This window comes from Aquarana catesbeiana, linkage group LG01 (genome assembly GCF_042186555.1).
Source record: "Aquarana catesbeiana isolate 2022-GZ linkage group LG01, ASM4218655v1, whole genome shotgun sequence".
Taxonomy (NCBI): Eukaryota; Metazoa; Chordata; class Amphibia; order Anura; family Ranidae; genus Aquarana; species Aquarana catesbeiana.
The window spans coordinates 475,322,115-475,348,236 of record NC_133324.1 but is presented as its reverse complement, the minus strand read 5'-3'; the positions used below and the strand labels follow the sequence as shown (position 1 = coordinate 475,348,236).

Genomic DNA, 26,122 nt, shown 5'->3' with positions numbered 1-26,122 from the left:
GGATACAGCGTTGCATGACCGCGCAATTGTCATTCAAATTGTGGCAGCGCTGAAAGCTGAAAAATGGCTTGGGCGGGAAGGGGGTGAAAGTGCCCAGTATTGAGGTGGTTAAAAGCCTCTACAGGTCATCAGTTTGGAATTAAGTGGTTCATAAGGCAGAAGGTTTTTTTATTCTAATGCATTCTATACATTAAAATAAAAAAACCTTCTGTGGGGGGGGCGTGTCCGGATGTAGAGAGAATAGGACGCGTTACTGAGGAGCTCCGCGATCCTGATCTCATCCAACTCCATCCTGCAAGATAAACAGCCTAGTGAGCCTCAAAATTTATCCCAGCTATCCCCGGACACCCTCTGCACCAGCCCTTGGGAAAATTGTGGAGCTCGGCCGGCCGATTGATCGTGTACGGGGCCGTGACCGGCTCCACACAGCAGCAGCCAGCCGCCATCTTGAGGCCTGCTAGGCCTCCAGCATCCCCGCGCTAAAGTGCCGCGATTGGAGGAGTAACGGACGGCTAATCCACCAGCATCCGTAGCGGCAGTCCCTGGGAGGTGTCTGCGGCGGGAGGAAGGCCAGATGACCGCCGGAGGATTGGTCTGATCTGTTCCCGGGCGCTGCGGCTGGCCGCCGTTTTGAGGCCTACAGAGCCTCCAGCATCCCCGGGCTCGATTTCCGCGATCGGCGGAGCGGGAGGCGGCCGCTACATCCGCATCTGTGGCGGTGGTCCCCGGGAGGCTGTCGATCGGTGTGGAGACCCCGAGGCCACAGGAGACTCCTACATGGACGGGTTCTGAGGCCTGCTGCCATCTTCCAGGCCTATGGTGCTTGAAGCATCCCCCACATACAGGTACCGTGTCCCAACAGTGCTGTGCTGCCTTCCCCAAATTGCCATTCCTGCAGAACTGGTGCCCTGCAAGCCCTGACCCTGTGCATCTTCTGCCCTGCCCACTGTGTTCTGGTGCCTGCCTGCTGTCTCTCACCAACCACACAGCCCTTATCCAGAGCAGAATACACTGCGGATGGGCCCTCCTAAGACCCGTTATTCACAATCACATTAAAAAAAAAACAAGGCTTCTCATACCGCCCCGTCAGTGACCGGGCGCCTGCCGGCGGCAGCAATGGCGGCGAATGCGAAAACAGTGGTGGAGTCAGGGGCTGCGGAGTCCCCCACGGGAGCAGAGATCCTGGCGGCCATTACAGCATGTAAAGAAACCCTGACTGCCAAAATAGACTTCCTAACTGTAGATGTCAGTCTTATCCGCCAGGACATGGATAAATTCCGATCCCATATCGCAGAGGTGGAGGACAGAGTCTCCACGGTAGAGGATGTGGTCCGGTCAGATTCCAGAGAGGTGAGGGCCCTACAGCTCCAAGTGAAGGCGCTCCAGGAACGAGCCATAGACACCGAGAACCGCCTCCGGCGCAAGAACATTCGCATCCTTGGTTTGCCTGAAAGCGCGCAGGGTCCCAAGCCAGCTGAATTCACTGAGCAGTTATTATCCACCCTGTTTAATTTGGGGGATTTGTCGCCCACTTTTGTAGTGGAAAGAGCTCACAGGGTCCCGCCACTTCCTCCAAGACCGGGGGCCCCTCCACGTCCCTTCCTGTTACGCTTACTGAACTACCGTGATCGAGACCGCATCTTGGCAGCGGCCCGAACCATGCTGGAAATCAAATATGAGAACACCAGATTATCTTTCTTTCCTGATTTCTCTCAAGAGGTGCAGCAGCGCTGCAAATCTTTTACGGATGTCAGACGTCGACTCCGAGAGAAGGGAATACGTTTTGGCCTTTTATACCCCAGCAGATTGAGGATCACGGATGGTGACAACACCCGTTTCTTCGATACCCCTGAGGCAGCTGCGGCATGGTTGGACACCCGTTAGTGTCATAATGAAAATTGGACCGGTGTTGATTATACGATCTGCTGGGTTCAGATAAGTACTTCAAATTCCTATAATGATCCTCCTTCTACCCCATGTTGACTTCCAGTACAATTCATTATCGGCTACCACATCTTTCTGCACTACGGTACCACGTCATCATCCTCACCTTCTACCATACATCTTTTGCAGATGGAACTGAAACTAGTTCCTCCTGTCTGAGGAGCTCCAGTAAATATCATGCATACTTTTTGTCATTGACACCTAAACGGTGATCCGTCCCTAATTTTTCGCCTTGACACCTCACCCCTCTCCCTCGCTCAGGTTCAGACGAGGACATTTGCCAGTTACGGCGACCCCCCTCACCTTGGTCCAGGACGTGACCATACGAGTCAAGCTCAAAGGGTTTCTGATCTGGCATGATAGTGTAGTGCACTGAGTTTTAGGTTGCCACTACAGTTATAAGGTTCTTTTTGTTTAGGGGTAAAACTATCCCCATCCTTCTCCCTCGTTCCGGAAGAGAGATGGGGCATAGTAGGAAAGGCACATTGTGCTTGGGTTTGTTTAAAAATGTTCCAAAGGTTTCTTTCCTTTTTTTCTCTTTTGGTGCACGATATTGGATAAATTTAAATGCTGCTAATACATGGTATGTTGTGTCAAGGATTTTGCTGCTCGTGTTTTGCTCTCCCATTCATCCTAGTTGGTTCTCACATTTTAATTAGGGTTGTCCCGATACCAGTATCGGTATCGGCACCGATACCGAGCATTTGCCCAAGTACTTGTACTCGGGCAAATGCTCCCGATGCTTCCCCCGATACCTAGAGGACAGCTAAGATCGGCGCGTGGGGAGTTACAAGATTCTCCCCCAGCGGCTTTCACCAGCTTTAGTGGCATACAGCGGTGATCGCTCACAGCTGACTGTCACAGCATCCTCCTCCATGCCCCCTCCTTTCCTCTGTGCCTCTCCGCTGTCCCCTGCATTCCTCTCTCCTTATCTGTCCCCCTTCGTACTCCCCCTCCATTCCTCTCTCCTTATCTGTCCCCTCCGTTCTCCCCCTCCGTTCCTCTCTCCTTATCTGTCCGCCTCCGTACTCCCCCTCCGTTCCTCTCTCCTTATCTGTCCCCTCCGTTCTCCCCCTCCGTTCCTCTCTCCTTATCTGTCCCCTCCGTTCTCCCCCCTCCGTTCCTCTCTCCTTATCTGTCCCCTCCGTTCTCCCCCTCAGTTCCTCCGTCCCCCTCCTCCTTCCTTTGTGTATGGATCAGCTGACTCTGTCTATTCACATAACTGAAACATTGTAATCTCCTGTGATTACGATGTGTCAGTTTATGAATGGAGAGGAGCCGCTGTCTTCTCTCCATTCATTCTCAGTGCAGCTGACGCTGCAGAGAAAGGGACTGGGGAATCTCTATCCTCTGTCTCTTTCTCTGTCTCAAGGGGGAGATATCAGAGGTCTGTTAAGACCCCTGATATCTCACCAAAGCCCCCCAAAAGGGCTGATTAAAAAAAAAAAAACAAAAAAAAAAAACAATAAAGAATAAAAAAATATTATTGTAAAAAATAAAAATTGTAAGAAAAAACAAAAAAAAACACACACACATACAACGTTCACCCCCCCCCCCAACAAAAAAAATAGCAAAAAAAAACCTGTCACGTGACATTAAAAAAAAAAGTATCGGTATCGGCGAGTACTTGACAAAAAGTATCGGTACTTGTACTCGGTCCTAAAAAAGTGGTATCGGGACAACCCTAATTTTAATGTAGAAATGTAGATGGCTAATCCCCGTGCCGATTCCTTTACGGTCCTTTCCTGGAATGTCAGGGGCCTTGGATCAAAATTCAAGCGAGCTCTCCTTTTCCAGTATCTAAAGACCCACTCCCCCCAACTCATTCTACTTCAAGAGACCCATCTAATGGGCGCAGAATCCTGACATTGAAAAAACCATGGATACAGAGGGCTATACATGCCACATACTCTACATATGCAAGAGGGGTGTCGATTCTTATACACAAGAATTTTCCATGTGTAATTGAAGAGGTGTGCACGGACCCACAGGGTAAATTTGTTATTGTTGTATTTACACTTTGGTCTCACAGGTATATTGTCATTAATATGTATATCCCTCCGCCTTTCTCACCTGTAATACTATATGCGGTTATGGAAAACATTGCACCCTTTTGCCCTGGGAAAATTTTAATTATGGGAGACTTTAATGCTATTATGTCCCCGGATCTAGATAGACCTGCCCCACCAAAGCATCATTGCACAGATCTCTTTGGCTGGGCTCAGGCAGTAGCCCTAGAAGAGATTTTGAGGTGGAAGCACCCTACAACCAGAGTCTATTCGTGTTTCTCAGCATCCCACAAAACTGCATCGCGTATAGACCTGGCCTTTTCTAATCCCCCATTGTTGGCGGATGTGCTGGAGGCATCTTATTTGCCAAGCGGACTGTCTGATCACAGCCCATTGGTGGTGACGCTTCGCTCTCCTGCATCCCGGAGTGCTGCAATGTGGAGACTGGGGGCTCATTGGGTCTCCCATCCGGACCTAACTGAAAGTATACCCCCCCGTTAGCTGATTTCTGGGAGCGGAACACTGGGTCCTCCTCTCCTGAAATCACTTGGGATGCGTTTAAAGCATATGCGAGGGGACAATATATCTCATCTATTGCCCATATTAAAAAGAAACAATTAAAGGAGACCCAACTACTGCAACAGTCGGTGACAAATCATACCACTACTTATAGCTCAGACCCCACACCATCTCATTTTGACTCACTTATGGCAGCTCAGAGAGAACTGAATCTTCACTTGACAGAGGTTACACGACTTGAAACTCATAGGGGCAGACAAAGAACTTTTGAACAGGGTGACAAAAATGGTCGCCTGCTGGCCCTATTGGCGCAGAATGACCAACCACTCACGCTTGTCTCCACTCTGCAGACTGCTGATGGGGACATGGTGACTTCACCCTCTGAGGTTTTGCAAACGTTTACTGCTTTCTACGAAAAGTTGTATACCTCCACCCTGCCCTCTGACTTTCAGCCTGGGCGGCTACGGGACCTGTTAGATCCCTTGGCGCTGGGCTGGCTGTCAGATCAGGAGCGCGAGACACTAGTTAGGCCATTTACGGCCCTAGAAGTTCTAAAGGCCATCCAATCCTTCCCCACTGGTAAGGCGCCGGGGCCGGATGGCCTTCCAGTTTACTTTAATAAGTCGCATGGAGACCTTCTGGCACCTCTGCTGGCCCAGCTATATAATATATGCCTGAAGGATGGCAAACTGCCCGACTCAATGTATCTTGCATATCTGACTTTAATACACAAACCCTCTAAAGACCCAACCTCCTGCTGGCTTTATGCCCCGTAGATCCACCGATGTCAACCTCAGAAGGTTATATACCAACATACATGCCCAACATCACAACACGGGTTCGAGAACTATAGCCTCACTTAACATAGAAAAGGCTTTTGACACCGTAGAGTGGCCTTTTCTTTGGGAAACATTGCGTAGAATGGGGTTCCCCTTGTTGTTTATTCAATGGCTCCAGGTATTGTACAAATGCCCCACTTCATCAGTAAGACTAGGGGGTGGATTATCAGCCCCTTTTAGGCTCACCAGAGGAACCCGGCAGGGCTGTCCTCCCTCTCCAGCTTTATTTGCCTTAGCTATTGAACCAGTGGCGGAGGCGCTCCGTACGTCCCCGCATATTAAAGGTCTCCGTATTGGCTTGCTGGAGGAGAGGCTGGCCCTGTACATGGATGACATGCTACTGTTCCTCAATGATGCTGGCCCGTCCTTACAGGGTGTTCTGAACGTGTTAGACACTTTTGCAGGAGTCACCGGACTGAAGGTCAACTGGTCCAAGTCCATACTTTTTCCGATAGACCAGGCGGCCAAAACTACTTCCTCCCCAGACTGTACACTAAAATGGGTGGAAACTTTTAAGTACCTAGGGGTTCATATATCCATACAAGCATCAGACTTCATCTCACTTAACCTTACCCCTATACTCTTGGACACTAAGACAAAACTTAAAACGTGGAGTAATTTACCTCTGTCAGTCTGGGGACGAGTAAATCTCCTTAAAATGAAAATTATCCCCAAATTCACATATTTGTTCCACCACTCCCCTCAGTGGATACCTAAATCGTTTTTTAATACAATGAATCAATTGTTCTCATCCTTCATCTGGGGCTCCTCGCCACCCAGGTATCGGCTGTCAACTTTGATGCGGCCGACAACGCAGGGTGGTATGGCATTTCCTGATTGCTACAAATATTTTCTAGCTACCCAACTGGTGACTGTGGCCTGGTGGCTGCACCCTGACAAAACTAACTCTTCCACAGCCCTAGAGGCCACGATAGTGGGCTCTTTTGAAGCCTTGCAATTCCTGATATTCAGAGGCCCTCGAGCCCCATATCATTTGACACCCTCTATGCATACCACCCTGCGGGCTTGGCGGGCAGGTCTAGATATAGAAAAGTACAAATCAACCGAGATCTCTCCTAACACCCCGATATGGCTGAACCCTGCTTTGCCACACATTTACAAACTTCCAGACCCCTATGCATGGACTAAGTATGGTATAAAAATTATTTCTCACATAGTGTCACGAATGTCATTATCTCCCCTTTCACACCTTTCGTCTATGTATAACATACCTCATCATTACCAATTTCGTTATCCCCAATTGTCACATGCTTTTTGCTGCGCAGTTTCCACGCGCTTCCTGCATCGTTGTCCAGTCAGGACTGGAGAAGACACTTAGAACTAAATGTGCGGAGAAACCTACTTCACAGCTCTATGAGCATTTGGTCTATGTGTCTCTCCCACCTCTAGATAAGCTCTGGTCTCGCTGGCAGCTTGATATACCCTCGCTGGACAATGATGATTGGGATGATGTTTGGGATTTCCCTTTCCGCTCCTTAGTTTCTATGCGGGATCGGCTGATCCAATTTAAAATAGTGCATAGAGCGTACTTTACTCCACATAGACTCCATAAAATGAACCCTACCTGTCCATCGGAGTGTTGGAGATGTGGATTCTCCCCAGGAGATTTCTCTCATATTTTTTGGCATTGCCCTAAAATTCAGCAATATTGGAGTGAGGTACTTGACATGGTAAATAGAGTCGCATTAACTACTCTACCACATGCCATGGAAGTCTGTCTATTGGGGTTAGTTGAAACACTTGTACCAACAATGGCAAAACGCACACTGGTCGGGTTATTGCTATTCTATGCCCGGAAAAACATTACCATTCAATGGAAGAACCCCACCCCCCCTTCATTGACACAATGGAAAAGTCTGGTCAATAATAACCTTCCTTTATATAAGGACACATACTTCAATAGAGGATGCCCGATGAAGTACGATAGAGTCTGGCGTACATGGTTAGAGGATGTGGAAACAGCTGGCTGAGTCTTCAAATAATATGATGGGGGTTGTGGGGGGGGGGGGGAGTAGTGAGCATTTATTGGCTACGATTGGAGAGAGAACTTGACGTCTCAAGTGACCTCTAAATAGATACAAGAGGAAGCGAGCCATAGGTTAACTCATCATAAGATAAATATCACAAATTATAATATCTTGCCATGTGATGTGTAGTATACTTTGTATAGGCACCACTGGTTTTTTTTGTTTTTCTTTTTCTTTTAGTTTTTTTAGTTGTATATGTATTGTTTGTCTTGAAAATGCAATAAAAAAAAATTTATAAAAAAAAAAACCTTCTGTGTGCAGCAGCCTCCCTAATACCTGAGCTCCCTCTCAATCCAGCGATGTGCATGAATGCCTCGGCCATCCTGATTGGCTGAGACCCAGCAGCAGTGCTATTGGCTTCTGCTGCTGTCAAAGTCAGTGAGCCAATGAGGAGACAGAGGGGGCGAAGCCTAGGCAAGGCTCTGGGTTTGATTGGACACACGGCGCTGCAGCTCGGATACCCCCATAGCAAGCTGCTTGCTGTGGGGGCACTGGTCAGGAGGGAGGAGCCAGGAGAGCCAAAGAGGGACCCAAGAAGAGAAGGATCTGGGCTGCCCTGTGCAAAACCACTGCACAGAGCAGGTAAGTATAACATGTTTTTTATTTTTAGAGAGGAAAAAAAAAAAAAAAAAAAAGCGAGACATTACAATAACTTTAATTTTAAAGAGCACCTGTCATTTTATTTTGAAAGCATTATTTGCACAAAGATTGTTATTTATTAAAATTTTGGTCAAAAAGAGCACCTGTCACTTTACAAATATAATTAACAGAATATACTCCACTGAATAAGTTTTGGTAACACTATGATGTAGACACCATATTGGAATTTAATAGAGCACCAGGAATCTACATCTTATAATTATATATATATATATATTTTTTTTTTTTATTTAAAGGGCACCACACACATAGATATATAATAGAGCAGTGCCACATCCACTACCCTTAAAGATGCAGTTTTACCACACTCCTACAGCCAGAGGGGATTTCCCATGCTGTGGTGTTTTGCACTGTGGCAAACTTAATGTCAAGCTGCCAGGCAGAGCCGTCTGTCAAACTTGTCCAATCACGTCAATAGGGCCCCTCCGCTACCATGTGCCATACACTTGGCTTGAGATTGTGACACTTTAATCCCATTGAAAATTGTCATTTGAAAAACAAAAAAAAAAACAAACACAGGCATTCGGGAGGCAGCAGGGGTGAGAGGCAGCTTAGCCACACTCTTAAAAGCAAACCACTGCAGATCACTTTTCAGAGACTGTGCAAGTGTGAACTTAGCCTTATGCCGCGTACACACAATCGGAATTTCGGCCCGCAAAAGACTGATGAGTTTTTCGTCTGAAAATGCGACCGTGTGTATGCTTCATCGGTCTTTTGCTGGCGGAATTCCAGCCAGCAAAAGATTGAGAGCATGCTCTCAATTTTTCGGTCGGGAAAAGATCCTATCCGAAAATGCGATCGTCTGTGGCAATTCCGACGCGCAAAATTCCTACGCATGCTCGGAAACATTGAACTTCATTTTCTCGGCTCGTCGTAGTGTTGTACGTCACCGCGTTGACGGTGTAAGTTCAGAGAACTTTTGTGTGACCGTGTGTATGCAAGGCAAATTTGAGCGGAATCCCGTCAGAAAAGCCGTCATATCTTCTTCCAAGAAAACCGATCGTGTGTACGCGGCATTAGGCACTCAGAATCATCTCATACAAATGCTAGATGGATGCAGCTGAAAGCAAGCTATAGTAAACACTGGGGAGCTGGTCAGGAGGACATCCTTCTATTACAGGCTGAACCAGAAAGGATTGCCTTTACATTTCAATATCGCCTGCTGCAGTGTTACCGAACCATCAGAGGAGGGCACACCAGAAAGAAGCTTCTATGTAAACAATGAGCATTCACTGCACATTCACATTACCTGCTGCCGGTGGTGGTGGTGGCGCTGCCGCCATGTTGTTCAGCCTCTGACTAGCAGAGGGGGCGGGTTTAGGGTTGCTTGGCAACCTGAGAACGCCGCCGCCGACATTGCCCTCTCCCCAAAATGTTCGTGAAGAATATTACAGCGGATAGTAACGATCGTGAAATCACTCTCGGTATGTTTTTTTTTTTTTTTAGTAGCGCCCTCTGCTGTAGCATTGTTTGCTTACTACACGTGCTGGATTGATGCCCTGAGCAAAAATGGCCGCCGCCCTATTAACGCGAAACTCATTTTGTTATAGAACTTTACGGAAACGCTCTTTGGTGAAACTAGAAACAGTTTGTATTACTAGCGCCCTCTACTGGTACGTTGACAAATCTGAGTTACTCAAATTCTGATCCAGCCCAGTGATTTGTTTTAGTTTTAGGTAGAGGTTCTCTCTACTGGCTTGGGCAATTTTTTTGAAAATAGATGTAAGCTTTTTTTTTTTTTAACTGTATCCAAACCATTTAAGCTTTTTTTTTTTAAAAGTATAATTTTATTGAGTTTACACAAGTGTTACATAAATGAAAGCATGAAAGTAAATGTCACATATTAGCCCATAGCCAGATATAACATTACATCATAATGCATGACATTATAAGTACTATAACATAGTATGAACAAACGAACGAAGGAACTACAATCAGAAATTTTGTAGGTGATATCTTATGTGGTGGGGGAATAAGCCTTGAGTTGTGGTAAAATATATCTGCGAAATTCTCTTGTCATTAAAATGCATTGCCAATGTGGCAGGAAAGGATGGAATAAAAAAAAAAAAAAAAAAAGGGGAATAAACCATAGTACGCTATCATCCCAGACTTTATAGGTATTAATGTGTTTACGTCTACATCTAAGGTAAGGTGTGTATTATATCAGTACAATGCAATTATATCTACCTTTGAGTCAAGGTGTAACTTAGGTCGATAAAATTGGAATTTAAGGTAGCAGTTTGAATGAAAATCGTTGTAAAAGCGTATTGTTATGTTTTCAATTAAATCCTATCTCCAATTCCTCCTTTCTCTTCTCCTTATCATCCGGTCAGCAACCTACTCTATTTCCCTGCTTTCTTTCCTAAAGTCTTTCCTTGTCCTTAACCGACCTTGGTTGCTCCGTTCCACCTCTGGGCACCCCTATTGGGAGCAATCTGTGCCCAGTGTGGGACATATGAGGACAGAGAAGACAGAAGCATGTCGAATCTGCCTAGATAGTTTGAAAAAAGGCGTAACTGTGATGCCTATCAGATCTCAGAACGGCAGCGAGGGATCATGCAGATCATTAGTGATCCCTTGGGTGGTAGAGAGGGTCCTACGAGGGAGGGGGAAGGGGGAAGGAATGATGGAAGAACAATGAAAGCCCAAAGATAATTCCATGGATTAAGCAGTTGAATGCGTGTGTACTGTCTCTCCATTCCTTTGAGGGGTGGGGTCTTTAGAGGAAGTGTGCAGTATGTGGGTTGATTTGAAATGAGTCCAACAAGCCCATATATGTTCATACTTGGATGGTGTATCATTGGATTGATGTATAAGGTGTTCCATTTCAGCTATTCTGTCTACCCTCTGCATCCATTCTTGAATAGTGGGGGGGGGAGGTGTCTCTCCAGTGGATAGGGATGCATAAGGTAGCTGCGTTGATGAGGTGTAGAACCAGGGATTTCTTGTAGGTGTGTTGTGGAAGGGAGGTGTGATGAAGTAGGTATTGGGCCGGGGTGAAATCAGGCGAATAAGTCGTAATCTGTGTAATTAGTCGATGTATGTCTATCCAGTAATTTTGTATGAGGGGACAATCCCACCATATGTGGAGGAGAGTGCCCCTGGATGCTTGACAACGCCAGCAGAGGGGGGGAAGGTTTGGGTGGAATTTGTGTATCCTATCTGGAGTTCTGTACCATTTTGTAAAGATTTTATATCTGTTTTCCTGTGTGGAGATATTGAGAGAACCCTTGTGTATATGAGTAAGGGCATGTTGCCAGTCTTCTGTGGTGAGGTCTAGATTTAAATCCCTTTCCCATTGTAAAATCAGACTATCAGATTTGATTTCTTGTGATGTGAATAAGAGTTTATATATAGACGAGATAAGGTGTCTTTGGGGCTCTGGGTTATTACAAAAGCTTTCAAAGGGTGTAAGATCTCTGTGTAAGTTTGCAATAGGTTGGACGCTATTGGCGAAGTGGCGTATCTGCAGGTATTTATAAAAGGGAATGTGGTAGTCTGGAAATGTCCGAGTCATGGTCTGGAAAGACATGAGAGTGCCCTGTTGGAACAATTGTTGTAGTCTAAGGTTGGGGTGATTCATATCCGTCTTTGGGGTCTTATTATGTATTCCTGGTATGAAGTCCGGGTTGTTTTCCAAAGGTGTCAAGGGACCCGGTGTGGGTGTCAGTTGGAGTAGTTTGCAGGCTACTTTAAAAGTGTTTAGAGTTGCATTGATGAATTGGTTATGTGTGGCCCCCTCAGGTATTTTATTTTGCTTAATCCATGGTAAAAGATGTAGAGGTATTGCGGTAAAAGCATTTTCTACATGTATCCAGTCTTTGTTAGGTCTGTTATTGTGCCAGTCAACTATCCTAGCGAGGTGACATACCCAGTAATATTTTTGTATATCTGGTATGTATAAGCCTCCTTGGAGTTTAGGAGACGTCAATCTGTTCCATTTCAGTCTGGGTTGTTTAGAAGACCATACGAAGTTCCTACATGTTCTCTTAAGTATGCCAAAGAAGGAAGGAGGGAGTTGTATAGGGATGGTTTGGAATAAGTAGAGCAATCTGGGAAGTATGTTCATTTTTAGGATCGCCGTCTTTCCGAACCAGGAGAACGGTCCCAAGCTCCATTTTTTTAGATCTGCTTGGATGGTTTGTAAGATGGGTAAAAAGTTTAGTTTATATAGGTCTGTCAATTTGGAGGGTATTTTAATGCCAAGATACGTGAGCGCATGAGGTTCCCAGTCAATCGGGAAGTTAAGTTTACATTGAGTGACTATTTCATCAGGTAGAGATATGTTTAGTGCTTTGGACTTAGAGAAATTTATTTGTAGGTTAGAAAGAAATTTGAAGTGAGCAAATTCTTTAAGTAGGTTAGGAATGGTAATGAGCGGGTCAGTGAGGAACAGTAGGATATCGTCCGCGTAAGCGGCTATTTTAAAGTGTTTATTGTCGATTTCCAGCCCTTTGATGTTCGGGTTATCCCTAAGTTTGCGGAGGAATGGTTCTAGAGTGATAATGAAAATCAGTGGGGATAAGGGGCATCCCTGTCTGGTACCGTTGGATACGGAGAAGGCGTTCGACAGGCGACCATTCACCCTCACCTTTGCTGTGGGGGAAGAATACAGTGTCATGATCATCCGGAGTAAGTGTGGAGGCAAACCTATGTAATGCAGGGTAGCCTCCATGAAGTCCCATGCCACCCTGTCGAACGCCTTCTCCGCATCGAGGGACAAGAGGAAGCCTTTGGAGTTAGAGGTAGTGATCCAATGGTGGATGTTTAGCGCTTTGGTGGTGTTGTCTCGGGCCTCGCGGCCGGGGACGAAACCTACCTGTTCTGTGGATATTAGTTTGGGGAGTAGAGGTATAAGACGGTTGGCGATAGCTTTGGCAAACAGTTTGATATCTACGTTTAGTAGAGAGATAGGGCGGTAGTTGGTGACCATGGTTTCATCTTTACCTGGTTTCGGGATAAGGGAGATGTGTGCTTCTAATGTGTCTCTGATAGCGACACTAGAAGGCGGAAAGTTGTTGTACGCTTTGGCTAGAGGTGGGATTAAAATGTCAGTAAAGGCTTTGTAGTATCCTACCGTAAGTCCGTCTGGGCCCGGACTTTTGCCTGGTTTCATCTGTGTTAAAGCTAGTGTAAGCTCCTTTATCGATAGGGGAGAATCTAGTGCCTCTGAGTCCTCTGCCGTGAGTGGGGTCGGGGCGTATTGGGCTAGGAAATGGTTGATAGCTTCCTGTCTATCCTCTAGGGAATTTGGCGTATGGGAGGTTCGTAAGTTATATAATTTTGTGAAGTATTGGACAAATTGATGTGCTATGGCTTCGGAGGAAACATGACGTGTACCAGAAGGGTCTTTAATTGTGTGTATGGTATGTGCGGCTCTCTTGGCCTGCAGTGCTCTCGCTAGGAGTTTTCCTGACTTATCACCAAACTCATAAAAACATTTCCGCTGTAAAATGTATTTGCGCTTTAATCGTTTGTGGAGTTCTTCTAGTAAATCATTTCTGGCTTGCGTTAGGTCGGTAAGTGCCTCAGAAGCTAAGGATTGTTTGTGTTTTTGTTCTAAATGCGCGATAAGTTTAGTCAGTTCATCTATTTTCGCTTTTCGAAGTTTGGTGCGATTTGCAGCTGCAGAGATGAGTATGCCTCGTACCACACATTTGTGTGCTGCCCATACCACTTCAGGTGTGGGCTCTCCCTCGCCATTTTCCATGAAGTACTTGGTAAGTTGATGGGAGATCGAATTTGTGACAGCAATGTCAGATAGGAGGGAATTATCTAAACGCCATATTGGGGAGTGTAGTCTTTTGGCGGGCAGTTGTAAAGTTAATGATATGGGGCTGTGATCTGATAAGACCATGGGTTCAATAGAGGATTTTTTGACCATTGGTAAGTCGTCTTGGGAAATGAAAAAATAGTCTAACCGTGAGTACTTAGAGTGTGGTGGGGAGTAAAAGGTGAAATCTTTTTCATTAGGGTATAGAGTACGCCAGGTATCGTGCAAGAGTAAGCCTCTCAGTTGTTGTTTTATGGCCCGAAGGGCTCTGTATGTGAGGGAGGAGTGACCATTGGATGTATCAAGGTTAGGGTTTAACGGGACGTTAAAGTCACCTCCAAGTATTAACAGACCTGATCGAAAAGATGTGAGTGTCTGAAGAGTGTCGCGGAAAAAGGAGACTTGTCGCGAATTTGGGGCATACAGGTTTGCTATAGTTATTGGTTGTTCATGTAGGGTGCCTTTTAGGAAAATGTATCTCCCAAGGGGGTCCCTAAGGGTATCTGAAACAACAAGTGGGCAATTTTTAGATATGAGGATGCACACCCCTTTCGATTTGGCTTCATCATTAGATGCGTGATAACTTGTTGGGAAATGCCGGTCCTGTAATTTGGGAATTGTGTCCGTTCTGAAATGTGTTTCTTGGATCAGAGCAATATGGGTCCGGGACTTGTGCAGAGAGGAGAGTAAGAGGGAACGTTTTTCTGGTGTGTTCAGACCGCGTATGTTGACGGAATGAAGATTTAGAAGAGCGGGAGATAGCTCCTTATCAGCTAGTGCGTGATTAAGATCCATAGCCTTCAATCACAAAAAAAAAAAAAAAAAAAGAAAGGGGGGGGGGGGTTTGATTATCCGAAGAGATTACGGAGATAATCAATCCCTTGATTATCCCGCCTTCTCAGGTCTACAAAAGGGATCGGAATAATACAGCGTGGGTGCAGCTCCTATCCCGTGGGATACGGGTTATTATACTGCACCGTTGCCGTGTGGGGGTTGGTGTAAACCTTACACGAGTGAGGTGGTGTGTGAGTGAGAGGGGTGTAGGCCCCGCCATCACGTGACCATGAAAGTTAAATAAAGGAGGGGTACACTATCAGTGCACTATCCGTTGACGTTGGGGTTCACCATGGATAGCAAAAGAGGTGATGGTTGGATCACCTCAGTGATTCCGAAGAACATCCTATGTGTGCTTTACTCGAGATAGAGTACCATGTTTTTTGTTTCGTTAAGAGTCACTCAGACCTCTGGAATTGCAGCAATGTCTGTGGAGATATGCAGCAAAGATTCCAAGGTGTGAGATTAAGCATAAGATAAAATCTACATAGTATAGCGAATGAGCTTAAAACCTATTCTATGCTTAAGTCTACTAACCATTACAGTATAAGGCTCAACATACCTTCGAAGAATATTAGTTAAACTATAAAATTAAGACAAAATGCAGTCCACGCCAGCAGTGAATACCTCCGGTAAAGTGCTCTATGAGGCGTACCTATGAAGAAAAAGGGGTTAGCAGGATCATCCGTAGTTAGACATCAGCTTTGGTAGTAAGCAACTTCGGCTACGTTATGTGTCCTCAGTTCCTAGAAAATCTCAATATCCGGAGCACCTGCTGTTATTCTGGGATCAAGGTGTGAAGTGGGAAGCCCTTCAGTATTAGGGATCCGAAGTCCATCAGCCATTCGGTATGGAGGTATCAGAGTTCCCAAGGGATTAAGCAAGCAAGGCTGTATGATACGGTGGTCATCTTTCCTTGGCTGTTAGTTTTTAGGTCCGGTTCAAACGTGTACTGCGGTGTATGCTGCGATTGAGCTGCGATTGAGCCGTATATCGGAGATATTCTTCCCGAACTTCTTGGAATGTAGGGGTTCACTGGGGGAAGCATGACATAGTGGGAATCCGGGAACTTGAAGACCTATTGCCTTTGTTGAGACAGGGACTGTGAGGTGCGCTAATCAGGGAGCACTTAGTCATTCCGCAGCCGGCAGGAGGGCAGGTATTCGTTACCGAGATCAGCGCTAAGGGCGTCATGGGGGTTGTATGCTGCCGCTCGTACCTCAATCCTTCTAGACATGAGGTTTGCTGCTAAGGTAGAGCCTACAAGCCCAATGGCGGATTCCAGACAAGGCCTAACGGTCTGTGCTTACGCAGCAAGTCTAGCCCTGTGATGACCATTTTAGGAAAGTTATCAGCAGTGGAGCACAATCCCTCGCTATTCTATTTTAATAAAGATGAAGGTAACTGTTCGCCTAACATGGCATAACTGTGTGGTTGGGCGTCTGTGACATTAGGCGCTTCTCTAACCGGTTATCGGTCCCGTCTGGCTCTTCTCGAGGTGGGCAAGGTTGCTGCACTGAATTCACGATGATGATAGCGGGAGGTGCCGTGGTATGACGGGGCAGAAGGCGATCGTCTCCTCCTGTGTCCAGCATTCATGGCCTCCATAGGTTCTTCAGGCTGGCGTTCTCTACGGACAGCCGATCGGCGAAATTCCGCATACCACTCCGGAACCTCCACGGTGGGGATGTTCAGGGTTTCACAGAACTGGGGAAGATCCTCAGGTACTCTGAGGAACGCCGAGCGCCCCTGCGAAGATGCCGCGAGGCAGAAGGGGAACTTCCATTTGTATGGTATGCCTCTGGTACGTAGAGTGTCTAGGAGCGGCTTCAGATCTCTGCGGTGCTGTAGGGTTATGCCAGAAAGATCCTGAAAGATTTGTACCGTTTTTCCTTCATGGACGATTTGCGGGATACTCCTGGCCTGGCGTAAGATTTCTTCCTTAATCTTGTAGTCCACCAGACAGCAAATCACGTCCCTGGGAGGTTCAGTACTTTTCCTTTGGGTCTCAGTGCGCGGTGGATTCGTTCGAATTCGACCGGTGTCTGCTGTGGCCTATGCATTATGCCATTGAACAGGCTAGTTACTGAGGGCAAGAGTTGATCCCCCTCAATCGTCTCAGGGAGCCCCCGTATCCTTAGGTTCCGTCTTCTGCCCCGGTTGTCGAGGTCTTCGAGATGCCTCTGCATATCCCTCATTTGGAGGGTATGTGTGTCCACTTGTCTGGTGGTTTTGCGGATTTGAAGGTCTTGCTGCTCTGCCGTTCTTTCTGTCACCGCTACTCTGTCCGTCAGGGCACGGATGTCCAAACGAAGTTCCGATACGGCTGCTGCAAGGGCGTCTTTTATGTCCGTGGCGATCATCCGTAAGTCGCTTATGTTTAAAGGATGCTCTTCCGTGACATTCTCCCCTATTTGGCTATGAGGTAGGGCTACTGATGGTGTGCCCTGTGAGGAAGATGTGGCCTGGGCGCTTCTATGGCGAGAAGACGCCAAGTTTCCTCTGCTCGAGCGGAACATGTCCGGAATATTGTGCCCGGGGTTATCAGGCTGTTCCCTCGGTGATCTGGAACGGGATGCGGATGTGTTTCTGGATGCGGTCCCCATGTGTTAGAATGGTTGTAGCTCAGTTTAGCCTCCGTTATACTGATCGTAGGTCGTGTGATGGCGGGGGCTGAGGAGTTAAGCTGCCATCGTCATGGAGGGTCAGGCCACGCCGAGAAAAAAGAAAAAAGGCCCGGGGACGCTGGAGGCTCCACAAACCTCAAGATGGCGGCAGGCTGCTAGTGGTCTGATGTATTTTCGACTATGTTTGCCAGCTCGTATAGTGTCCCCTACCAAACTTCTCCCGGGAGAGTATTAATATCTTTTGGCAATGCGATGTCTCTTAATTCGGCCGATCACGGCACTCGAGTCTGGGGATGGTGAGGGCCTGTGGGCCGCAAGATGGCGGCGAATCTCTGTTATGAGGGGCCGGCCTAATAGCAGCTTAGTCAGCTAACCAAACTCGATAATTTCCCCAGGGGCAGATGTATCCGGTGTCCAGTGACTAATGTGTGAAGTTTTGAGGCTCACCTAGGTAAGTAAATTGTAGGATGGCGATGGATTGGCAAGATGGCCACCGTTTGCTGTATGTAGAGCAGAGCCTCAGCTTTACCTAGGTGGTGGTCTGGGGTGGACTTTCCTTAGTTTTTCCCGGCCATCAGGGTCTCTACAGCATACCTCTATTATCCGGATGAGTCTGTGAAAGGAAGGGCCGGGATGGCTATCGCCCGTACCGCCGAATGCGGAACTCGAGCCCGGGGATGCTGGAGGCTTCACAGGCCGCAAGATGGCGGCGGGCCGCAAGTGGTCGGAGGTACTATCAGCTATGTCGGCCGGCTTATAATGTGTCCGTACCCCTGCCGAACCTCCTCCGGAAGAGTATGAACAACTTTTGGCGGTCCGATGTCTCCTAATTCAGCCGATCACGGCACTTGAGCTTGGGGATGGTGAAGGCCTAAGGGCCGCAAGATGGCGGCGAGTCACTGTTATGAGGAGCCGGCCGCGGCCTAATAGCGGCACGATCAGCCAGCCAAACTCGGTAATTTCACCAGGGGCAGATGTATCCGGTGTCCAATGACTGGTAAGTGAAGTTTTGGGGCTCCCCAAGTTATGGAATTTGTAGGATGGCGTTGGATTGTCGAAGGCTCAGCGGAGCTATAGAGCAGTACGTCTGGTATCCTCAGTGTCCGGACACGCCCCCCTCCATTTAAGCTTTTAATGAAGTGGGAGAATACTATAAACTCTGCCTGCTTTTTATTGCTTTACAAATCCCCAGTGGGAATATTTCTGCTCACTTCATTTTTATGTGTTGCTCCCTTGTTGGCAGGATGAGCTAGTTGTCACTCCATTCAAGGTGACAAGGACAAGTGATATCCTGTAGGATGAGCCCATGGTTCGAGTCAAACGTAAGTTCTCGAACATCGGGTGTTCATTTGTTCTAAAATGAACTGAACATATGGGGTGTTCGTGGCAAATTTGAGCGCCGCGGAACTTCCCATAATGTGAGATCGCAATGCATTGTTGTATGATGATTGGCCAAAGCATGCATCTGACCTGCATGCTTTGGCCAATCACAGCACACTCTGCTGAGAGAGCCATAATTGGCCAAAGGCAGAGTGCCTTTGGCCAATCCAGGCTATATATGTAGCGCTGGTAGATTTTCAATCTACCACTTATAGGTAAATTTAGTGGGTTATCTGTTCATGCATAGTCAGATTTGCCTCTGTTCCAGCTTGGCTGAGTTGCATGTAGTTTCACACTGTGCCTGTGGGTGTCGTTGTCACCATGGGTCGGTGTTGGAAAGGCAACACGTTGAAGTGTATGAGTGCTCCTCTGTCCCGGAGATAACTCGGTGGAGGTGGTCCTCCGAGTTGCATTCTGGGAGAGGGTATTTATGGGACAGACGCCATGTTTTTAGGGTTCGTCTCTCGTTCCACCTGCTGGCCCTCCTGGCCAACAGGTATGTGCTAGGAGTACTACCTCTTGGTCCTCTGACCGGGAGGCCCACCTTGCTGCAGCGTGTGGGTGGGCCCAGAAGCCTGTCTGGGGCCTACCACAGCGGTAAGGGAATGGTCCTGGGTTGTCTGTCCTACGGGAAGAAGCTGGACAACTGAGAAGATCCCAGGGGAGGACCCGTCATGGAAGGATCATGCAGAGTGCTGGTCTGGAGAGGGGCCTGGTGACTAAGTTTGAGGACGCATCCTAAAGTAGTCCTACCGCATAGTACTGCCGCGTCGGCTTAAAGGTTCTAGTGCTGTGTTTGCTGTTCATCGTAAACCATTACATCCTTTGGCAGAGGATCGTATGGGTTTTGTTCCAATCAAGTCTGTGGCAGAGACTTTTGTTCGTGCTGCGTACTGGCTGCTAGGTTAGTGAGAGAAACCTATCCAGGCGGGCAAAGATTCAACTCTAAAAAGAGAGAGTACATTCATCTACAAGCTTTAAATTCCTAATACTACACTAAGAAAAGGTATTTGAACTTCCCTGCAACTCTTCTTCTACCTCTTTCCTGCTACTTCCTTCAATTTACGTTTATTAAAGCATTGGAAAAGATACTCAAGTGTCCGGTGCCTACATCGTATGGTGATAAACTCAACGGGACCCTAGACCCGGTTCTGGTGAAATAGAGGTAACGAAGGTGACGGTAACAGCCCGCAATAACTCAGCAGCTCCACCGAGAGTTAGTGCTACATATATATATATATATATATATATATATATATATATATATATATGTCTAGTGTGTGTGTGTGTATGTGTGTGTATATATATATATATATATATATATATATATATATATATATATATATATATATATACACAGTATCTCACAAAAGTGAGTATACCCCTCACATTTTTGTAAATATTTTATTATATCTTTTCATGTGACAACACTGAAGAAATGACACTTTGCTACAATGTAAAGTAGTGAGTGTACAGGTTGTATAACAGTGTAAATTTGATGTCCATTCAAAATAACACAACACACAGCCATTAATATCTAAACCGCTGGCAGCAAAAGTGAGTACACCCCTAAGTGAAAATGTCCAAATTGGGCCCAAAGTGTCAATATTTTGTGTAGCCACCATTATTTTCCAGCACTGCTTTAACCCTCTTAGGCATGGAGTTCACCAGAGCTTCACAGATTGCCACTGGAGTCCTCTTCCACTTCTCCATGACGACATCACGGATCTGGTGGATATTAGAGACCTTGCACTCCTCCACCTTCCGTTTGAGGATGCCCCACAGATGCTCAATAGGGTTTAGGTCTGAAGACATGCTTGGCCAGTCCATCACCTTTACCCTCAGCTTTTTTGGCAAGGCAGTGGTCGTCTTGGAGGTGTATTTGGGGTTATCATGTTGAAATACAGCCCTGCAGCCCAGTCTCCGAAGGGAGGGGATCATGCTCTGCTTCAGTATGTCACAGTACATGTTGGCATTCATGGTTCCCTCAATGAACTGTAGCTCCCCAGTGCCAGCAGCACTCATGCAGCTTCAGACCATGACACTCCCACCACCATGCTTGACTGTGGGCAAGACACACTTGTCTTTTTACGCCTCCCCTGGTTGCTGCCAGGAGCGCTTGACACCATCTGATACAAATAAGTTTATCTTGGTCTTATCAGACCACAGGACATGGTTCCCATAATCCATGTCCTTAATCTGCTTGTCTTCAGCAAACTGCAGGCTTTCTTGTGTATCATTTTTAGAAGAAGCTTGCTTTTGGGACGACAGCCATGCAGACCAATTTGATGCAGTGTGCGGCGTATGGTCTGATCACTGACAGGCTGAACCCCCACCCCTTCAACCTCTGCAGCAATGCTGGCAGCACTCATACGTCTATTTCCCAAAAACAACCTCTGGATATGATGCTGAGCATGTGCATTCAACTTCTTTGGTCGACCATGGCGAGGCCTGTTCTGAGTGGAACCTGTCCTGTTAAACCGCTGTATGGTCTTGGCCACCATGCTGCAGCTCAGTTTCAGGGTCTTGGCAATCTTTTTATAGACTAGGCCATCTTTATGTAGAGCAACAATTCTTTTTTTCAGATCCTCAGAGAGTTCTTTGCCATGAGGTGCCATTTTGAACTTCCAGTGACCAGTATGAGTGAGTGAGAGTGATAACAACAAATTGAACACACCTGCCCCCAATTCACACCTGGGACCTTGTAACACTAACAAGTCACATGACACCAAGGAGGGAAAATGGCTAATTGGGCCCAATTTGAACATTTTCACTTAGGGGTGTACTCACTTTTGTTGCCAGCGGTTTAGACATTAATGGCTATGTGTTGAGTTACTTTGAGGGGACAGCACATTTACACTGTTATACAAGCTGTACACTCACTACTTTACATTGTAGCAAAGTGTTATTTCTTCAGTGTTGTCACATAAAAAGATATAATAAAATATTTTCAAAAATATGAGGGGTGTACTCACTTTTGTGAGATACTGTGTGTGCATATTCAGTGTACCCTATAGATTCAGTGTGTACTCTATATTCAGTCAATGCAGGCAGCGTAGTTTACATAACACAGTGTATTGCAGTGGCTAAGGGGAACCCTGCTCCAAAATAAAAAAAATGGAGTGGGGGTCCCCCCCCAAAATCCACACCAGGCCCTTCAGGTCTGGTATGGATTTTATAGGGAACCCAATGACATTTTTTTTTTTAAATGGCGTGGGGGTCACCCATAAAATCCATACCAGGCCCTTCAAGTCTGGTATGGATTTTAAGGGGAACCCCGTGCAAAAAAAATGGTGTGGGGGTCTCCCCAAAATCCATACCAGACTCTTATCCAAGCATGCAACCTGGCAGGCCGCAGGAAAAGGGGTGGGTGAGAGAGCAACCCCCTCCTGAATCATACCAGGCCACATGCCCTCAACATGGGGAGGGTGCTTTGGGGGTCCTCATCCCCACAATTTTTGCCTGGTGGTTGTGGGGGGTCTGTGGGCGGGGGTTTATGGAAACAGGTACATGAATCTGTCATGCGGAGGCTGGCAGTGAGTTGGATTGTCCATACTGGATGCTTCTTCCTTAGCGCAGCTCAGTAATGCTGAGCTTCCCACCCATAGGTGTGCACAGCCTATTGCATTAGGGTGTGCGCTCAAAGTTCAAACATATATGTGTGTATATATGCTGTTGGTGTCAGTGAAGCAGTGGACATGGCCGAGGAGTTTTGTTGTTGGTGGGTAGACCTGATGGGTAACTCAGAAGTATTTGTACCCCATCAGGTCTGTCCTGCCTCTAATTGACAGCAGACGGCAGCGAGCAGATTCCAAAGCTGCTATTAAGACCAATAGAATCTATAAAATCTACCAACTGCCTTTTGCTCCAATCACGAGCAAGGCTGACCTGATGGGTGGCCTAGTCTCTGAGCTCCCCATCAGGCTTCACCCACCCAACAGGTACAGTGGCTGTACAATTGAGTTGAGGCTGGGGATCGCGAGTGCCTGCCGCTGTGCAGCGAGCGCGGTGCGATCCCCCCTTGCTCCACCTGACGCATGACGTTAGGGGCGGGGAACTCGGCGGATGTCCGGGTATTTAGGCTGGGGTGACGGTATGGCATACCTCTCCTATCATGTCTTTTCCAACACAGAGGTGGGACGCTCCATTATACTGGTAGGCACTTTGATGCATTTCAATACTCACATCTTGTACTCCATTGTGTACTCTTCCTCACATGTTCACTTTATGTTTCTGACTGACATTCTAAACTCTTACCCTTTTCACTCCCCCCCTTCCTTCCATGTTATTTCACCTGCCTTCAGGCATTATCATCATCATCATTTTGTCCTTTCTCTTTTGCACTGTGCTATATTTCTTTTCACCTCCCCACCCCTTTCTCCTTCCCTCTCCTTTGTTATCTTCCCTTTTTTCTTTTCTTATATTTTTTTTTCTCTTTTTTCCTTTTTTTTTCTTTTTTTTTTTTTCTCTCTTTACCTCACCTCCTACTTGCCCCTCTTCTCCGTTTTTCTTTCATTCACACTCTCACTCTGTACCCTCCTTTTCTCCCACACTCTGCAGGATATCTTGTGCATACCTTACATCCAAGCAAATACTTCATACTCCTATGACAGAGCCAATGCTATCATTTTAGACCTTGTTTATTAACATACCTTTGTATTTGATGCTATGATGCACATCTTTTCATACTTTTAAGACATTTAACCTTATACATATCACACATTTGTATTTTCCATACAGTGAGTATGTCCTGCAAGACACATGGGAGCATTTTGGGTCCACGCTTTTTTCCTTTCTTACATTGCCATGCTGCCCCCCCACGTCTGGCCTCGGTCCTCCTAGCTGGGTCCTCGGTCTCTTCAGCTCCCGGGGGAGATGCCCTCTGCCGGCCCCCACCTGGGTTCAGTCTCTGTAGCTTTGTTCTGACAAGTAAGTATGGGATGATCGGTTCAGGCCTCTTGCTTCTGTCCAATCATAACCGATACTCTAATTATATACTTCATCTGTTTTTACAGATAGCAGATATGCACATCAGCCCCTGATGAAGCGAGGAAAGCTCGCGAAACGCGTCGGGTTAGAGATGTATCATGCATACCTGTATCACATGTATTACTATTATATTATGGCTATGTTTTAGGATCATTATGCAATGTTGCTGTTTTATGAACTTGTTCACCCATGCTCATGTCCTATATCGGATTATGTTGTTGTTATCAATAAATCATTTGTACATTTATGCTTGTTTACTCTTTTTAAACACCATAAACACCTCATTTAAAGTCCCAGGGGCGACGTTCGTTTTCTACAATTGAGTTGTGGGGTGGCTGGAGCCTGATGGGCATTAATGCCACCTCCTGCACGATTCACAGTGGTACAGCAGCGGGTAGATTCCATAGCCACTATTTAGCTCAATAGCTTTATTGAATTCCCCCTTTATTATATAGAGGGAGGCGTCAAAAGGGGGATACCCAGTGCAAGAGTTCAGTAGTTTAGCACCTTTGTTTTTTGAATTGCTCCCTCTTACTCAGAAGAGTACCAAATGGAATGCTGGTGTGGTCATTTTGGACAAGCTAGGAGCCTTGGTCAGGAGCTTTCCAAATAGAATGAGATTTTTATGATACAATATGCAGCCTGCGGAGCATTCTTTGAGAGTGTCAAGATTTATCCTGGCCATGAAGGAGTAATCACGCGAACAGATGCAAAACCTCCTTGGATTATTGTGTTAACTCCTATCACAGTGCTGTCAACCCACTTGCTGCCAATTATCTGTGTGACCAGTACCAGATCTCTTATTCCCGTTACCCTGAGAGAGGCTCAGTCTAAAGTCTCAAAACATAACCACTTATCCCCCCAACACCTGTTCACTTATTATGGACCAGATCAATGTTTACATTTCTGCAGTGGACCTGTTCATTTAGCAATGACTTTGTCATTACTTAAGATAACAAATTATTAAATATATATATATTTTTTCTGGTCAATACATTTTATTGATTTTCTTTTATTTTCAAAGTAAAAGTTATAACATTTCAAAAGGAATAAAGGGCAGTACGCTCACTCAGGAATGAGGTGTTCCCCAAGTGCTAAGCGATAAGAAAAGGAACATGTTCTGTGACTGAGCAAAAACAGAATTTGGAAGGGATACTCAGACCCCAACATGTCTGTCCAGATCCAAGGCCCTCTCACCCTCAAAAAAAAAAATTGGGAAAGAAAAAGGGGGAGGGAAAGGAGGGAAGAAGGGAATAAAAAGGGAGAGGGAAGACAGGGAAATAAATAAAAAGGGGGGCATTCCAAATACCCACAAGATTCTCATTACCATTCTGTACAGAAACAAAGATTCTGGTTTAAAAGGGGGCAGCATGTAGATCTCAATCCACTATTTCTATATTTTGTGGAATTCAGCCATTGTTTTGTCTAGTGAACATTTTTTCAAAAATCAGTAGTTTAGAAACTCGGTGCTTGACATCAGCAAAGGGGACAGTCACTTTTCCATGCTTTCACTAAAAGCTTAAGCCCACTTTCACATCGGGCCATTTTGACATGCCATTTGACATGTCAATTCACCATCAACAGCACCGTCCGGATCGGTGCGACGCCGACTTTGCGGCGCCGCACTGATTCCCAAAAGCAGTTCCTGTTCTACTTTTGGCGACTTCAGGGGGGGGGGGGGGGAGGGGGCGATTTGAATAGACATCTGTGAATAAACCTGCACAGATGTCTGTCAAATCACCCCCGAAGTCGGACTGCATTGCCAGTTTGAAATACTGCGAGTTTAGTTGAGGGGTTGATTTACTGAATAAGGATGTGTGGGGTTGATTTACTAAAACTGGAGAGTGCAAAATCTGGTGCAGCTCTACATAGCAGCCAATCAGCTTCCAGTTTTTTTTTTGTCAAAGCTGAATTGAACAAGCTGGCGTTAGAAGCTGATTGGCTACCATGCACAACTGCACCAGATTTTTCACTCTCCAGTATTAGTAAATCAACCCATCTGCCTGACAAGTTTAAATTGTGCATTCCTACAGTCGTCAGGTTGCTGATTCAGGAGAGCTTCATAAGGGTCTTTAGGAAAAGATTTGATATATTGTTTTTTTTTTGTTTTTTTTTAAACAAACAAGGCTTACTTTTAGTGATATTGTCTTGCAAATATTATTTTTTATTTTTTGCAGTCCTTTGATATTCTGTAATTTGCCTTGTTTAATCACTAGCCCACCAGCTCACGCAGATATACTGCGGCAGGTCGGCTCTCCTGCACGAATCGCCGTACCTGTACAGCGGCTCGCACAGTTGCGGCGGGGCGAGCACCTGGCTCTCGCTCTCTCTGCATTCTGCAGGAGCGTGCCCGCGGGTCGGACGGACTCTATGTCCGCCTGCGATTGCTTAGTAGAGAGGCAGAACGGGGATCTGCCAGTGTAAACATTACACTGTCCATTACATCGCTATGGAAATGCTCCACACCAACTGCCTTGATACTTCTTGGTTTTACATTGCA

The 26,122-nt window shown here is 46.3% G+C and overlaps 1 protein-coding gene across 1 annotated transcript in view; it reads right to left on the bottom strand.

The window, feature by feature from the left end:
- INIP (INTS3 and NABP interacting protein) overlaps positions 1 to 9,472 on the bottom strand; it is a 28,809-nt gene extending 19,337 nt beyond the window's left edge. The window contains exon 1 of the mRNA XM_073591398.1: positions 9,269 to 9,472. Coding sequence (XP_073447499.1) covers positions 9,269 to 9,302 — 34 coding nt within the window. The 5' untranslated portion in view covers positions 9,303 to 9,472. The remainder of the gene's footprint in view (positions 1 to 9,268) is intronic.
- Between the last annotated feature and the right edge of the window lie 16,650 nt (positions 9,473 to 26,122).